The 18128-nt window shown below is 43.9% G+C and overlaps 1 protein-coding gene across 1 annotated transcript in view; it reads left to right on the top strand.

The window, feature by feature from the left end:
* LOC311018562 (copine-8-like) overlaps window positions 1-18128 on the top strand; it is a 73599-nt gene that overhangs the window by 24729 nt on the left and 30742 nt on the right. The window contains exon 6 of the mRNA XM_084017586.1: window positions 814-890. Coding sequence (XP_083873712.1) covers window positions 814-890 — 77 coding nt within the window. The remainder of the gene's footprint in view (window positions 1-813; window positions 891-18128) is intronic.

Here is an 18128-nt window from a genome sequence, read left to right as displayed (position 1 = left end):
AACCTTTTTCTTTCCCTCAGCCACCACCTGGCGTATTCATCTAAGGTGCCTCAGCCTCTAGTCTTAGATATCTGAGGCGTTGCAGGTGCTGGGCTGCGGTTTCCATCAAGCGGCATATTTTGTTAAAGAAAGGCCAGAGCATTTTTGTCATCTCTTTTTGTTTCAAGAGCTCGGCTGTGGGAGAAATTTGCTCAGCACCGGCAAAGATCTTTGGAGCAGCTTTCTGCCCGCCGGACTCAACATGGCTCATCTGTCAAGCACTTTTACATGCACGCGCACACACACACACACACACACACACACACACACACACACACACACACACACACACACACACACACACACACACACACGTATGCACAGGCGCTCACACACGTGCACACACAATCTGCTTGGGGAGGTCTCATAGCAGTGTGTGAACAATCCTCTCCTGCCTGTAAACAGACTTTCTACACCCCTCCCCTCCCTGTTCTGTGCTCTCCTTGGAGAGGCTCCTCCTCCCTGGTCCGAATCCTCTCTTATGGTCACCCTACAGTGGTCACCAAGGACACAGGATCCTCTGCATGCCAGGCGTAGCTGTCAGTGTGTGCTAAATATACATGGAAAACAGGAGGGAACCCCCCCAAAATGAAGATGAACATTGAATTCAGCAGAGAAAGAACTTGAAATACTTAAAAATATTACTGCTTTTATACAAATGACCTATGAGGTTGTTTTTTGGGGGGAGGGCAGTTTCATTGTCTAATAATGTCATGTTTGAATATATTTTCCCATCCTTAATGAATGTGTCTTTGTGCTCTTCCACACATGCAGGACTTCCTGGGCCAGGCGTTTGGCACGCTGGGCGAGATAGTCGGCTCCCTGGGAAGCCGCTTGGAAAAACCGTTGCTGTAAGTAGTATCGTGCAAACGCACAAACAGAGAAACACACTCACTGCCATTTTAGCAACACACACATAATTGGAAGCAAACGGGCAAAAGGCGTGTATTGCATTACGCTTATCAGAGAGGTATCATTAGGTGCCACAAAAAAGTGGTTTGGGCTCAGGTTGGGATTCTCATTCTGTTTCATTCAGCTGTATGAAATGAAAATCAGTACGTTACATCAAGATCACTTGCTGCTGTTTGTCTTTGAAGTGAAGCGAAGCAGGGGCATCATGAAAATGAGCCAAGATGTTGATGAAAGCGAACGCTGTCTCCATCAGCCAAATGAGATGAATAGTTAAACAGCAGCGCGGCCTAATGACGGTCTGTAAACATGTTGAGATGGTAAACAGCGTGTAGGGGAAAGGGACAGTTCACCCAAAGGGGGGATGTCAGTGGTGGGCTCCCAGCTCACTTTCTGAAGAAGCCTAAACCGAACTGAAGCCTCAACCCAAGCGTAAAGAATGAATCGGGGCATTTTCATCCAAGCAAATGTATGATTTTTGCTCTGTAATGTAACAAAATACATCTGTAGCCAGATCATGAAATATTTTTATCATTTCTTACATTATTTCTTTGGAAACGTCCTCCAGTGCGTAGGAAATCATCTCCAATATCAGCTAACTAATATCAACATCTTATTGGTGTTACTCAGATTACATTGAGACGTTTCTTCAAACTTGAGTGGCGTTCAGGGACACTAACTTTTAAAAGTGGCTGACGGGTGAGAAGTAGTACTGTAGTTCTGACAGTAACCATAATATTTAAATATCACTAATGCAACAAATATGAAAAATGTGTATTTTGGGGACGTTATGCACGTTATTGCTGTTTGCTGTCCCTCCTTTAATTTTAGATAATTAATTTGGCATTTTTGACTATAGCAGAAATGATGACTGTAGAGTATCCCTCTCATTGTTCAGTTTTATTATGTGCAATGTACGATGGTTTATTTAGTTCTATATTGTTCCGGACCCTGGAAGAACAGAGGCAGCTATGCTGCAGCTCACAAGGATCCTAAACAAACTAAACTTAATGTCGAACCCACGGTTGGAACCAAACGGGACTTTGAGTTCATGGAACAACAACCAAAGAATTCTCAAAATAGTTGCCAATGCAACGTTTACTGTTTAGCCCTTTGGTGAGAATAAAATATCAATAAAGTTCAGTTAGTAACATCAAGTATCAAAAACTATAAGTCGTGAGAAGACATCGTCTGATATAAAACAATATATCTCAGCTGATAATAAAAAAACAATTGAATAATTGACACACAGCTGATTTATGTTGGCTAAATTGGGCTGGTTTAGACTCAGTGGCAGGGGCTATTTTTTCTATTACACTGACACTTATACAGTGAAAGGAGGACTTTGAGGAGTGATGTTTTCGGAAACAGAAACAGAAAAAGACAAACTTTTTATCTGGGCTTTTTGCTGTTGTTTTTTTGTTCAGAATGCTCTTGTGTGTTTCATGGATATTTTGTTCAATGTAAGCAATACTGTAAAACTTTTTCTGTTCTATCATACTGTAAACAGTATTTCTACTGTATCTCCTCTAGTAAAAAGTAAAGGAAAGAAACTGATTTGCTTTTTACTGGAATGCTCTTGAATGTGAACATTACATGTAGACATACAGTTCCCAACCAAGAAATGTAGTGTAAAAACGGTGGATTGCATGTTTTGCATGCAAATACCTGTAAAACCGAAACATAAAAGTCTATGCAGTTTTTGTAATGTCAACAATAGCCAGTATTTTGAAACCTGGTGTACTTTGATTGACTGCATGTACCTTGTGAAGTAAAAACAAGTGTTATTCTTTGACAGAATAATTTCATTTTGAGTCAGATTTCCAGTGTTTTGGTAAAGTAGTAGTAAGTGCTTGTTAGCGATTGAAAAAAACCTTATATAAGATATAACGGAAAGACCTAACAGTTCTATCCGTTATATCATGATTCTTGCCTCGGAGCATATTCTTTTCTTCGTATCTGCCTGTTATTTTAGGTGAATGCAAAAGGTGCTACGGTTTTCATAGATATCTCTCTGTGTCGGTTCACACAAAGGAAGTCAACAGGTCCTGCGAAAACAGACTGTAGAGCAAATACATAGATAGCTATTTCCTCAACATGAACCACATTTATGAAGAGGGGATGCCCATTGCATTTCAATTGCTAACAAGCACTTACCCATACTTCAGATACTTTTTCTAAACTCTTAACACAGACTCACACCTACAAAACACAATTGGCCAAATGGATAATTTTCCTCTCAAAAACACATTTTGTTAAATATATACTAACTCTTCATTTCAAAATAGAACACATCTTTCTCTGCAGACACGAACTTTACCAAAACACTGGAAATCTGATTCAAAATGAAATTATTCTGTCAAAGAATAACACTTGTTTTTACTTCACAAGGTACATGGAGTCAATCAAAGTACACCAGGGGCCTGTACTACGAAGCGAGTTCAACATACCCAGGGTATCTTTCAGAGATCCAGCTTAAGTAACCCTAACAAAGGCAATCGGAGATAAGCGGTCACACGAAGCTGGTTATCAACTCGTTAACTCAACCCAGGGTTTACCTGTCTAACTATGAGCGCGTGCACATGAAAGAGGCGGCGTTTGCAGCATTTGACCAATCACAAACATGGATCAGTCGGCAGCGGAGCGGCGTATTTCACGTACGAGGAGCGAACCATAATCTTACAGAAATACGAAGAAGTTAAACATATAATACAGGCAAAAGGCAACAGTTTCATCTGCCAAATGCAGGAAGGACAGCTGGCAAAAACTTGCCGACTGTGTGAATGCGGAAGTCGTATTAATAGTATTATTAGTAGTATAATAGAATAAAAAAACATCGTCAGGGACAGAAAAAGGGTTTTGCCGGTCTCTGTACACTCTATAGTTCTCCTACGAGACCCTCTCACGATCCACCGAGCTTTTTTTTTTTTTATATCCGCGCACCAAGAGAGCTGATTGGTCAGTCGGCGGTGTGTTTCTCCACGTTGATCTCTTATCAGGAACATAACCTGCTCCGGAGCAGGTTAGCTCCACAGCGTAAGTTACCATGGCGATCTACCCCGGTAAGAAGTAAACCAGCGTCGTAGGACGGAAAACCCAGGGTTAACGCTTAAGTTACCTCGCTAAGCACAAATCCTGCTTCGTAGTACAGGCCCCAGGTTTCAAAATACTGGCTATTGTTGACATTACAAAAACTGCATAGACTTTTATGTTTTGGTTTTACAGGTATTTGCATGCAAAACATGCAATCCACCGTTTTTACACTACATTTCTTGGTTGGGAACTGTATGTCTACATGTAATGTTCACATTCAAAAGCATTCCAGTAAAAAGCAAATCAGTTTTTTTTTCAGGGGGGGGTTGGGGGGGGTGGGGAGGGGTGGGGGGAAGATTTCGTGGAATCGGGGTAGGTTTAGGTCGACGTGTGGGGGGGGGGCGATCGTCTGAGACACCGGAGTGTCGATATTTACTTGACCGCTAGAGGGCGCGCTATTTTGAAACGTAACATATGGTCGTAATTCGGTGCTTGACACACGACCTATGTGGTCGTTTTCTCGAGGAGGACAGTCTGCAAATAAAACAGCATTCATTTCCAAACGCAACACTGAAGCCTTCAGGTTAAAGATTTAAACCACACGTTCACAGAATAGCTTCTCAGTCCTTCTTTTCCCTGCAGAGGACATTCTGATGGCGGCTGCTGACAGGAAGCACTTTAGTTTTTCTGTGAACGTGTGGTTAAAACCTTTATGTGATATATTTCGGTAACTAGCTAATAAAAAGTGAAATCCCCCATAAAAGTATTTTTGACTAGACTGCTTTTTGTTGTTTAGTATTTTTAACATTTATTTGTTGTCAGTATTTAGTCAGGTATTATAGTTAGGCAGTTAGGGTTAAACAAGTGTCGTGAAAACAAGTGTTATTCTTTGACAGAATAATTTCATTTTGAGTCAGATTTCCAGTGTTTTGGTAAAGTTCGTGTGTACAGAGAAAGATGTGTTCTATTTTGAAATGAAGAGTTAGTAACACTGGTCTCAAACTCAACTAACCTGTGGACCGCTAAAGGTAGAGTCTGGGTGAGGCTGGGCCACTTCAAATATTCCACAAAAAAGATGGACCAATGTTAGTGGGTGCTGCTTATATTCAGGTCTACTCAATAGTCCAGAAAATTATGTTACAAGTGACCAACGTTGCTAATTTGTGTTGTTGTCACAAGCCTGTCGTTCCAGGGGCCGCAATTGGCCCGCGGGCCGCAAGTTTGAGACCCCTGTTCTAGACTTTCTTTATCTTTCTTTTTTCTCTTTCTCTTGCTTGCCCTTCTTTCCTTCCTCCTCTCCCTACTTGCTACCATATACTCCCCCCTTCACCACTCTTATTCTCCTCCTCTTCACTCATTTCCCAACTGTTGTGGCTGTCTCCTTCCATCTCTTTTCTCTCTTTCACACCCGCTTACAGAAAGCAGCGCTAGGGTACCGCTACCGGACCTACGGTATACAGGCCGTTGGCCGATGCGGAAGTTGAGTTTATCTAGCAAGGTCTGCTGTATACTCAGAAATTCTTGCCAATGCAGTATACATCCGGGAATGTAGAAGAGTGAAGTGTATAGGAAATAGTACAGTAGTAGTTTTTTGTGTAGTTAATAATAATAATTTGTTGCCAATTAACTAAATTAAATTAATAAATTAACTAAACTGTGGGGAAACGGGAGCACCTGGGGTAAACCCAAACATGGGAAAAGGAGGGAATGTAGAAGAGTGAAGTGTATAGGAAATAGGAAAGTTGTAGTTTTTTTTGTGTAGTTAGATAATTTGTTGCCAATTAACCCAACTAAACTGGGGAAACCGTAGCACACGGAGAAAACCCAAACATGAGAAGACCATGAAACCCATACTGTTTGTTCTGACCTGAACCAGAACCTGGCTGCTAATCATTCATGGTCTCCTGTAAGAAGGAAATGGAAACACAAAACAACATTTAAAGAAGACAGAGAGAAAAGGAGGGAATGTAGAAGAGTGAAGTGTATAGGAAATAGGAAAGTTGTAGTTTTTTTTGTGTAGTTAGATAATTTGTTGCCAATTAACCTAACTAAACTGGGGAAACCGTAGCACACGGAGAAAACCCAAACATGAGAAGACCATGAAACCCATACTGTTTGTTCTGACCTGAACCAGAACCTGGCTTCTAATCATTCATGGTCTCCTGAAAGAAGGAAATAGAAGAACAAGACAACATTTAAAGACAGAGAGAAAAAGAGGGAATGTTTTTTTGTGTGTAGTTTGATCATTTGTTGCCAATTAACCAAACTAAACTGGGGAAACCGGAGCACACGGAGAAACCCCATTCATACAGAGAGCATGGATCTCATTTAAGGCGTCTAGGGAATCAGCTTGATGGGCCGCCTTGACCCCTTCATGTTCTGGGGTAGCAATGTGGAAAATCTGGACTTTATCTCCCCATTCGTGGGCTGGTCTTTCAACGCCACTTTTATCCTCGGGGGTGCACCTCTGTTGGAAATCGGTGGGAACTTGGTTGGATGCAGATCAACCATAGAGTGGTGGATGCTGGACGCCTGCACTGCTGCAGAGGGACAAGTGCCCAATCTGGGCAATGACAGGTCAGCGGCAGAACCATTTCTCTTGGTGGTGTCTGGTCGTGGAGTCTGGTCTTTCATGACCGGCAATTTTTCGGCCACGGCCTCAGTTTGCATCTGGCGATTTCTCACCACTTGTGCTTTGCCGTCTTTATTCACCTTCTCCCAATTGTCCACCAAAGTCCGATTTTTTCCCACGTCCTCCGCATACTGTTTCTGGTCTTTCATGACCATTAATTTTTCGGCCACGGCCTCAGTTTGCATCTGGCGATTTCTCACCACTTGTGCTTTGCCGTCTTTATTCAACTTCTCCCAATTGTCCACCAAAGTCAGATTTTTTCCCACGTCCTCCGCATACTGTTTCTGGTCTTTCATGACTGTCAATTTTTCGGCCACGGCCTCAGTTTGCGTCTGGCGATTTCTCACCACTTGTGCTTTCCTGTCTTTGATCACCTTCTCCCAATTGTCCACCAAAGTCAGATTTTTTCCCACGTCCTCCGCATACTGTTTCTGGTCTTTCATGACTGTCAATTTTTCGGCCACGGCCTCAGTTTGCATCTGGCGATTTCTCACCACTTGTGCTTTGCCGTCTTTATTCATTTTCTCCCAATTGTCCACCAAAGTCAGATTTTTTCCCACGTTCTCCGCATACTGTTTCTGGTCTTTCATGACTGTCAATTTCTCGGCCACGGCCTCAGTTTGCATCTGGCGATTTCTCACCACTTGTGCTTTGCCGTCTTTATTCACCTTCTCCAAATTGTCCACCAAAGTCAGATTTTTTCCCACGTCCTCCGCATACTGTTTCTGGTCTTTCATGACTGTCAATTTTTCGGCCACGGCCTCAGTTTGCGTCTGGCGATTTCTCACCACTTGTGCTTTCCTGTCTTTGATCACCTTCTCCCAATTGTCCACCAAAGTCAGATTTTTTCCCACGTCCTCCGCATACTGTTTCTGGTCTTTCATGACTGTCAATTTCTCGGCCACGGCCTCAGTTTGCGTCTGGCGATTTCTCACCACTTGTGCTTTGCCATCTTTATTCATTTTCTCCCAATTGTCCACCAAAGTCAGATTTTTTCCCACGTTCTCCGCATACTGTTTCTGGTCTTTCATGACTGTCAATTTCTCGGCCACGGCCTCAGTTTGCATCTGGCGATTTCTCACCACTTTTGCTTTGCCGTCTTTATTCATCTTCTCCCAATTGTCCACCAAAGTCAGATTTTTTCCCACAATCTCCGCATACTGTTTCTGGTCTTTCATGACTGTCAATTTCTCGGCCACGGCCTCAGTTTGCGTCTGGCGATTTCTCACCACTTGTGCTTTGCTGTCTTTGATCACCTTCTCCCAATTGTCCACCAAAGTCAGATTTTTTCCCACGTCCTCCGCATACTGTTTCTGGTCTTTCATGACTGTCAATTTTTCGGCCATGGCCTCAGTTTGCGTCTGGCGATTTCTCACCACTTGTGCTTTCCTGTCTTTGATCACCTTCTCCCAATTGTCCACCAAAGTCAGATTTTTTCCCACGTCCTCCGCATACTGTTTCTGGTCTTTCATGACTGTCAATTTTTCGGCCACGGCCTTAGTTTGCATCTGGCGATTTCTCACCACTTGTGCTTTGCCGTCTTTATTCATCTTCTCCCAATTGTCCACCAAAGTCAGATTTTTTCCCACAATCTCCATATACTGTTTCTGGTCTTTCATGACTGTCAATTTCTCGGCCACGGCCTCAGTTTGCGTCTGGCGATTTCTCACCACTTGTGCTTTGCTGTCTTTGATCACCTTCTCCCAATTGTCCACCAAAGTCAGATTTTTTCCCACGTCCTCCGCATACTGTTTCTGGTCTTTCATGACTGTCAATTTCTCTGCCACGGCCTCAGTTTGCGTCTGGCGATTTCTCACCACTTGTGCTTTGCTGTCTTTGATCACCTTCTCCCAATTGTCCACCAAAGTCAGATTTTTTCCCACGTCCTCCGCATACTGTTTCTGGTCTTTCATGACTGTCAATTTTTCGGCCACGGCCTCAGTTTGCATCTGGCGATTTCTCACCACTTGTGCTTTGCCGTCTTTATTCATTTTCTCCCAATTGTCCACCAAAGTCAGATTTTTTCCCACGTTCTCCGCATACTGTTTCTGGTCTTTCATGACTGTCAATTTCTCGGCCACGGCCTCAGTTTGCGTCTGGCGATTTCTCACCACTTGTGCTTTGCCGTCTTTATTCATCTTCTCCCAATTGTCCACCAAAGTCAGATTTTTTCCCACAATCTCCGCATACTGTTTCTGGTCTTTCATGACTGTCAATTTCTCGGCCACGGCCTCAGTTTGCGTCTGGCGATTTCTCACCACTTGTGCTTTGCTGTCTTTGATCACCTTCTCCCAATTGTCCACCAAAGTCAGATTTTTTCCCACGTCCTCCGCATACTGTTTCTGGTCTTTCATGACTGTCAATTTTTCGGCCACGGCCTCAGTTTGCGTCTGGCGATTTCTCACCACTTGTGCTTTCCTGTCTTTGATCACCTTCTCCCAATTGTCCACCAAAGTCAGATTTTTTCCCACGTTCTCCGCATACTGTTTCTGGTCTTTCATGACTGTCAATTTCTCGGCCACGGCCTCAGTTTGCATCTGGCGATTTCTCACCACTTGTGCTTTGCCGTCTTTATTCACCTTCTCCAAATTGTCCACCAAAGTCAGATTTTTTCCCACGTCCTCCGCATACTGTTTCTGGTCTTTCATGACTGTCAATTTTTCGGCCACGGCCTCAGTTTGCGTCTGGCGATTTCTCACCACTTGTGCTTTCCTGTCTTTGATCACCTTCTCCCAATTGTCCACCAAAGTCAGATTTTTTCCCACGTCCTCCGCATACTGTTTCTGGTCTTTCATGACTGTCAATTTCTCGGCCACGGCCTCAGTTTGCGTCTGGCGATTTCTCACCACTTGTGCTTTGCCATCTTTATTCATTTTCTCCCAATTGTCCACCAAAGTCAGATTTTTTCCCACGTTCTCCGCATACTGTTTCTGGTCTTTCATGACTGTCAATTTCTCGGCCACGGCCTCAGTTTGCATCTGGCGATTTCTCACCACTTTTGCTTTGCCGTCTTTATTCATCTTCTCCCAATTGTCCACCAAAGTCAGATTTTTTCCCACAATCTCCGCATACTGTTTCTGGTCTTTCATGACTGTCAATTTCTCGGCCACGGCCTCAGTTTGCGTCTGGCGATTTCTCACCACTTGTGCTTTGCTGTCTTTGATCACCTTCTCCCAATTGTCCACCAAAGTCAGATTTTTTCCCACGTCCTCCGCATACTGTTTCTGGTCTTTCATGACTGTCAATTTTTCGGCCATGGCCTCAGTTTGCGTCTGGCGATTTCTCACCACTTGTGCTTTCCTGTCTTTGATCACCTTCTCCCAATTGTCCACCAAAGTCAGATTTTTTCCCACGTCCTCCGCATACTGTTTCTGGTCTTTCATGACTGTCAATTTTTCGGCCACGGCCTTAGTTTGCATCTGGCGATTTCTCACCACTTGTGCTTTGCCGTCTTTATTCATCTTCTCCCAATTGTCCACCAAAGTCAGATTTTTTCCCACAATCTCCATATACTGTTTCTGGTCTTTCATGACTGTCAATTTCTCGGCCACGGCCTCAGTTTGCGTCTGGCGATTTCTCACCACTTGTGCTTTGCTGTCTTTGATCACCTTCTCCCAATTGTCCACCAAAGTCAGATTTTTTCCCACGTCCTCCGCATACTGTTTCTGGTCTTTCATGACTGTCAATTTCTCTGCCACGGCCTCAGTTTGCGTCTGGCGATTTCTCACCACTTGTGCTTTGCTGTCTTTGATCACCTTCTCCCAATTGTCCACCAAAGTCAGATTTTTTCCCACGTCCTCCGCATACTGTTTCTGGTCTTTCATGACTGTCAATTTTTCGGCCACGGCCTCAGTTTGCATCTGGCGATTTCTCACCACTTGTGCTTTGCCGTCTTTATTCATTTTCTCCCAATTGTCCACCAAAGTCAGATTTTTTCCCACGTTCTCCGCATACTGTTTCTGGTCTTTCATGACTGTCAATTTCTCGGCCACGGCCTCAGTTTGCGTCTGGCGATTTCTCACCACTTGTGCTTTGCCGTCTTTATTCATCTTCTCCCAATTGTCCACCAAAGTCAGATTTTTTCCCACAATCTCCGCATACTGTTTCTGGTCTTTCATGACTGTCAATTTCTCGGCCACGGCCTCAGTTTGCGTCTGGCGATTTCTCACCACTTGTGCTTTGCTGTCTTTGATCACCTTCTCCCAATTGTCCACCAAAGTCAGATTTTTTCCCACGTCCTCCGCATACTGTTTCTGGTCTTTCATGACTGTCAATTTCTCTGCCACGGCCTCAGTTTGCGTCTGGCGATTTCTCACCACTTGTGCTTTGCTGTCTTTGATCACCTTCTCCCAATTGTCCACCAAAGTCAGATTTTTTCCCACGTCCTCCGCATACTGTTTCTGGTCTTTCATGACTGTCAATTTCTCTGCCACGGCCTCAGTTTGCGTCTGGCGATTTCTCACCACTTGTGCTTTGCTGTCTTTGATCACCTTCTCCCAATTGTCCACCAAAGTCAGATTTTTTCCCATGTTCTCCGCATACTGTTTCTGGTCTTTCATGACTGTCAATTTCTTGGCCACGGCCTCAGTTTGCGTCTGGCGATTTCTCACCACTTGTGCTTTGCTGTCTTTGATCACCTTCTCCCAATTGTCCACCAAAGTCAGATTTTTTCCCACGTTCTCCGCATACTGTTTCTGGTCTGAAATGACCGGCAATTTTTCGGCCACGGCCTCAGTTTGCATCTGGCGATTTCTCAGCACTTGTGCTTTGCCGTCTTTATTCATCTTCTCCCATTTGTTCTCGAAAATCAGAGTTTTTCCCTCGTCCTCCGCATACTGTTTCTGGTCTGTTATGACCGGCAATTTTTCGGCCACGGCCTCAGTTTGCATCTGGCGATTTCTCACCACTTGTGCTTTGCTGTCTTTGATCACCTTCTCCCATTTGTCCTCCAAAGTCAGATTTTTTCCCACGTCCTCCGCATACCGTTTCTGGTCTGTTATGACTGGCAAATTTTTGCAGAGGCCCTGGAGTATGACTTCCTCTTTCTTCAGTGCTTGTTTCTCTGCCTCTCTCTGCTGTTCCTTCTCCTTCGTTTGTTGAATGTGAAATTGGGCCACAGCCTGTTTATCCAGCTTTCTCTGAGCAGCTTTCTTCTGCTTCTGTTTCACCTGTCTGGAATTCTCCTGATCCACAACTACATTCTGGAGGGCACTGTTGAATTGTCTGACCTCGCTAGGCTGTTGATACCTCATTGCCTTGAGTCTGTGATGCACTCCCTGTCTGTCCTGTTCACCTGAGGTGGTGTTGTGTTGGGCATGACCATATGCCTGGTCAATGCCTTCCAAGTTTGCTCCAAAGCTCGGGGGCTTCATCTGGAGCTTTGAGTATTTGAACAGGTCTCTCTTGTAAATGAGACCCTGGGTCTCAATGAGATTTTACCTGTATAAATAAAGGTTAATAAAAAAAATAAAATAAAAGAATGTGTAAGACTGAAACAATGTTTTGTACCTTTGGCGTTGGAGCCTAGAAAAGTTGTGCCTCTCTGGTGAAGCCTTCAAGGAAATTGAAGAATTGCTGTTGATGTCAGCTGTAACGTTTTATTTATAGATTTTCTTTGTGACATCACTGATCACTTGGCTTTGATGGCTTTGATGGCTTTGATCCATAAACATTCTAAGGGTAACTAGGCAACCCCCCCCCCCCCCCCCCCCCACACACACACACACACACTCCACTTCCCCCCTCCTTAGTCCTTGGTTACCGTTGCTATGCACTTCTGGAATTCTGACCTTGTGAACTACTGACTTTGCACACAGGTGATGTCATAGAGATTTTATCAACCACAATGTTAATTTATGGATGGATGGAATAGACCAGATCAAGGGCGTTGCTGTTTGTCCACTAGATGGAATCCAAAGCTTTTCTTAAAAGAAAACCCTTTAGAGGGACCACCAGCTCCACATTACATTGGAACTATTTCACTTTGGAGTGTTTTCTTTGGAACCTATATTTACACACAAAAGGGTGTGGAGGGTAGACATCCATTTAACAATGCAATGGATCAACTGCTTACCTGTTTTCAAGCTTTTTAATATACTTGAACAGAAATTGCTGCTAGACGATATGTGAACCTCTTGAGCATTACAGAACTTAAGTTGTTTTTTTTAACCATTATTTTCTTTATTCTTATATGTTTTTATTTAATCAGAACCTATTAAGTAAGTAGTAGGCGATTTGATTCAAGGCCAATTTTCTTTTTTTGTAACGATTCGGTTCGATTCTGTAAACCAAGATTCAATTCAGTAACTTCCATCCATTTCCATTGTCTACCGCTTATCCTGTATTCAGGGTCGCGGGGGGGCTGGAGCCGATCCCGGCTGTCATTGTGCAAAGGCAGGGTACACCCTGGACAGGTCGCCAGTCGATCGCAGGGCCGACATGAAGAGACAAACAACCATTCACTCTCACATTCACACCTACGGGCAATTTAGAGTCATCAATTAACCTATCCCCATCCTGCATGTCTTTGGACTGTGGGAGGAAGCCGGAGAACCCGGAGAGAACCCACGCTTACACGGGGAGAACATACAAACTCCACACAGAAGGAGCCCGGGCCGACCCGGGAATCGAACCCGGGATCCTCTCACTGCGAGGCGACAGTGCTACCCACTACACCACCGTGCAGCCTCGATTCAGTAACTTGTAACCAAAATTCTATATCCATGAAATAAACATGCAATAATGCGAGTGAGACTATCTGTATTCTTCTGAAAGGTGAAAAAATAAACAGACCACAGAATTACTTATTTAACATATTTATTCTATAAAAAAAGTAGTCCTGCATAATATTTTATGCTGAATAAAAAAATGTAATGCTCAGTTATTTTTAAAATGTTTCAATAGACTACATGCTAGCAGGGGAGAGAGTGTCTTAAACGTATTAAAACATTAATCATAATTAAGAATCACTATTAAAATGATTAAATGCATTTATATCGATTATTGGTGAAGCCAAAACAATTCATTCTATTAATTTATTTTAGCAGATGGATTTAGTTGAATCGGAGGGACTGATAATCGATTCGTCGATATAGGTTATCGCGCTGGGTGTTACCTTAATGGATCTAATTACGTTTCTGACCAGTGACGTGCAGTCAAGGTAGGCAAGCTAGGCACTGCCTACCCTGCCAAATCAAACATAACATTTTTATTTCATTTAATAAATTTCTAATTGTATTTTTACCACTTATATTTGTGCTTTCTATATGTAATTTGTGTATTTATTCAATAGACGTGAGAAATGTAGCAGTTATGCAAAATCAAATACGAAAAGATGGTAGATGGTAAAAGATGCAGTGCTTTTAATGTCCATTCTTTGTGGACGGCAAGCAAAAAAAACATAAAAAATCACAACTCTTCTGTGCCTTAAGACGTAAATATGTTATGCCAGAAATCCTCTCTGTTATGTATCAAACAAGAACCAATTAAATCGAGATTTCACTGGACATTTCCGCAGCTGCCAACGCCATCACGCCAGCTACGATCGTTAATCGTCCAAACTGGATTTTATTTAAAAAAATAAAATAAAAATCATCGATAGAGGGAGGCCTACGCCAGCGTTGGACGGCCTACAGCAGCATAAGCGACAACAATTTGTCAGATTAAACTCATTTGGTCGCTGTGTAATAATTAAAGGGATAGTTCGGAATTTTGGACATAAGACCTATTTTCCAACTCAGCCGGTGTGTTCACGATGTCTGGAGACGTTTTCAAGAAATTTCAATCAGTTCTTCTAGTTGCCGAGTTCGCTTGTGCTATGGCTAGCGCAAGTCAATCGTTCTAGTTAGCATGGTATTAAAAACACTCATACCGACTCCACAGTGCACCCGAGGCAAATCAATTAAAACACTAGACTGTCGATGTACATATCTGTGTTGATAGAATAATATTTGAAACAAAACTAACCTTGCATGGCATGAATCATCCATTTTTTGAGTCACTAGCTTCTCAGCAGCAGCGGAATTTTACTTTGCTCCATCGGACTCAAAACTCTAAGGCGCTGCTCGGAATCCAGCTGGTAAATACACACCTGAACATCGACGATTTGTCGGCCCTTAAGCCCCCAAGGCTGTCTGAAAAGCCCTCGGAGCTCACTCAAACACCGGGCAGTCCACGGCCCAGCCAACCCACAATTACGCACCGCAAACCCGAACCTCTGCTCGTCCGGAGAACCGTAAACCCTCGGACGCGTTGCTGGGGATTCCCGCCTGGCACCACCAGTCTCCGTTTGTTCGGTCCCGGTTCTCAGCTCCAGCGGGGGCTATCTCGGTCTCCACAGACGCTCGTTCATGTTCTGCCTTTTGAGCATCCCTCTCGCGCAATTCTTCCTCTGTATATTCAGGCTCGTACAGGTACGATTGGGTTTGGGTGGAAAAAAACTCCTCATCAATTCAATTCAATTCAATTTTATTTATAGTGTCAAATCACAACAGAAGTCATCTCAGGACACTTAACACATTGAGCAGGACTAGAATACGCTCAAAATTTCAAGAGTCAACACAATTTCAAAGTCCCAACATCACAAAACAACAACAGTAATGTAGTAATGGTTACATGTAAGTGTGTTTGCTCTGTTATATGGCTGCATGTTTTAAATATGGTACAGGGTAAAACTAATTTTGCGTTTATTAATATATTATAAATATATTTTCAACTTTATTCGCGTCTGAAGCGACGCGAATAAAGTTGAAAATATCGAACTTTTCAGGCGGCATCGTGCCGCGACAACCAATCAGCGACGAATTCAAGCCGACAGACAGATGAGCTGAGATGGACGGGCCGCATTCCCCAACAACCCGACTCGGGAAGACCGGCCCCCGGCGCGATGGAGGCCGTTACCGGCCTCACACCGTCCATGGGCTGAGCCTCGATCAGAAGGACTCAGGCCCCCGAGCGACACCGGGCAAGCGGTCTTCCGTACGCCACATTTCCCACGTCCGCACGCCCGTAGGACGGGGATTCGGCGCTGGGCTCTTCCCTCTTCGCTCGCAGCTACTGAGGGAATCCTAGATAGTTTATTTTCCTCCGCTTAGTAATATGCTTAAATTCAGCGGGTTGTCTCGTCTGATCTGAGGTCGTAGTCGAATGTGGCCCCGACTCTCCCTGGGGAGAGGTGCGAGGGACGTGGCTCCCGAAGGAGGCTCATGGACTCTGGCATCGGGTACCCCGAGGCGGAGGAGGAGGGTCCGCCGACGTGACCCGCCGGCTCCCCGCTGGCGCTGCCCTCGTTTCCCCCGCTAGAGCGGCACCGGTTCAAAAATGAGTGTCATGCGCGAATGAAGCGAATGACGCGAATGAAATGAATAGTCCAAAATGATGACGTCTCACGCGATTGTATTTGCGTCTATCGCGTCCGGTGTGAACGCTGCATTACAGCGACCGTGGCGAGAAAAAACTGCCTTAATAGGCTTTTAGGCAGAAATCTCGTGCAGCCCAGGCCCTTGGGTTCCAACTGCATTTGGTGTTGGTAGTATGGTAGTAGTTGCATTAACAGTAGTGGTGGTATTAACAGAAGCAATAGTATCAACAGTAGTAGTCCATGGCAGCAGGCACAGCCACGCCGAGATGGATCCATCCCAACCACGTCGCCGTAGACCAGAAAGCAGGAGTAGTTGAGCAGTCACACAGCGGGCATGTGGAGCTAGAATGTGGTGTTTCCAGCTTCAGGCCAGTTAGCAGTCCGCATCAGTCAGGACCTCAGTGGACTCTGCTGGACCAGAAAGCATAGCCAGACTCCCGGGACTGTCAAGTTAGTGACAGTAGAGATGTTGATTTTAGTCAATTACTTTAATTAAAAATACTGGCGGTAAGAGGCAAACAAGACCACAACATCGGTGCAGTCCGGATCAGGTTCCACCACGGTCCAGGGAGATCTGCTAGGCAAGAGAGCACAGGGACTCCGGGGGAACATACACAGAGAGAGAGCGCGCGAGAGAGAGAGAGAGAGAGAGAGGCTCAGTGTGTCACTATAATCCCCCAGCAGTCTAGGCCTATAGCAGCTTAACCAAGAGCTGGCTCAGGGCAAACCTGAGCCAGCCCTAGCTATAAGCGGTGTCAAAGAGAAAGGTTTTAAGCCTACTTTTAAATGTGGGAACAGTGTCTGCCTCACAAACCAGAACCGGAAGACGGTTCCACAGAAGAGGAGCTTGATGGCTGAAAGCTCTGGCCCCTGTTCTAATTTTGGAGACTTTAGGAACTACAAGTAACCCTTTATTATTTGAGGTGATGGCAATCCCATCAATAGTCGCTATATCTTTAGACAGCGAGCTTCGGAGGAGTTTAGGCTCAAGTACAATAACTTCCGTTTTATCAGAGTTTAACATCAGGAAATTGCAGGTCATCCAGGATTTTATGTCATCAACACATGCCTGGAGTTTAACTAGCTGATTGGTTTCTTCAGGCTTGATCGATAGATATAACTGAGTATCATCAGCATAACAATGGAAGTTTATAGAGTGTCCTCTAATAATGTTGCCTAAAGGAAGCATATATAAGTTGAAAAGAATTGGTCCGAGCACAGAACCTTGAGGAACACCGTATTTAACTTCAGTGTGCCTGGAGGATTTTTCATTGACATGCACAAACTGAGATCGATTGGATACATAGGACTTAAACCAGCTTAATGCGGTTCCTTTGATGCCAATTAATTTTTCCAGTCTACATATAAGAATCTCATGGTTAATGGTGTCAAATGCAGTACTAAGATCTAGCAGAACAAGTACAGAAACCAGTCCTTTGTCAGAAGCAATAAGAAGGTCATTTGTAATTTTCACCAGAGCTGTCTCTGTACTATGATGTACTCTAAATCCTGACTGGAAGTCCTCAAGTAGACTGTTATTGTTGAGAAAGTCACACAGCTGATTTGCGACTACTTTCTCAAGGATCTTAGAGAGAAAAGGAAGATTTGGTATTGATATTGGTCTGTAGTTTGATAAAACCCCTGGATCTAGAGTAGGCTTCTTAAGAAGAGGTTTAATTACAGGTACTTTAAATGACTGTGGCACATAGCCTGTTAATAAAGGCACATTGATCATATCTAATAGCGATGCGCTAACTAAGGGTAAGACTATTATATATTATATAAAACTATTATAGAACCGGTAACTTATAAGTGCTAGGTGATATCAGTCCGCCGCTGCCATAGCCTACTAGGAAGTATGACACGCTGCTGCTGCTGAGACATAAATCCTTAAAAATGCAAGGTTGGTTTTATTTCAAACATTCTATCAACACAGATATGTACATCGATAGTCTGCCGTTACAATTGATTTGCCTCGGGTGCACTGTGGAGTCGGTATGAGTGTTTTTAATGCCATGCTAACTAGAACGATTGACTTGCGCTAGCCATAGCACAAGCAAACTCGGCAACTAGAAGAACTGAATGAAATTTCTCGAAAACGTCTCCAGACGTCTCGAACTCATCGGCTGAGTTGGAAAATAGGTCTTATGTCCAAAA

This window comes from Eutrigla gurnardus, assembly GCF_963514095.1.
Source record: "Eutrigla gurnardus genome assembly, chromosome: 9".
Taxonomy (NCBI): Eukaryota; Metazoa; Chordata; class Actinopteri; order Perciformes; family Triglidae; genus Eutrigla; species Eutrigla gurnardus.
Note: the sequence above shows the minus strand (reverse complement) of the source record. Positions and strands in the feature narration are given on the sequence as shown.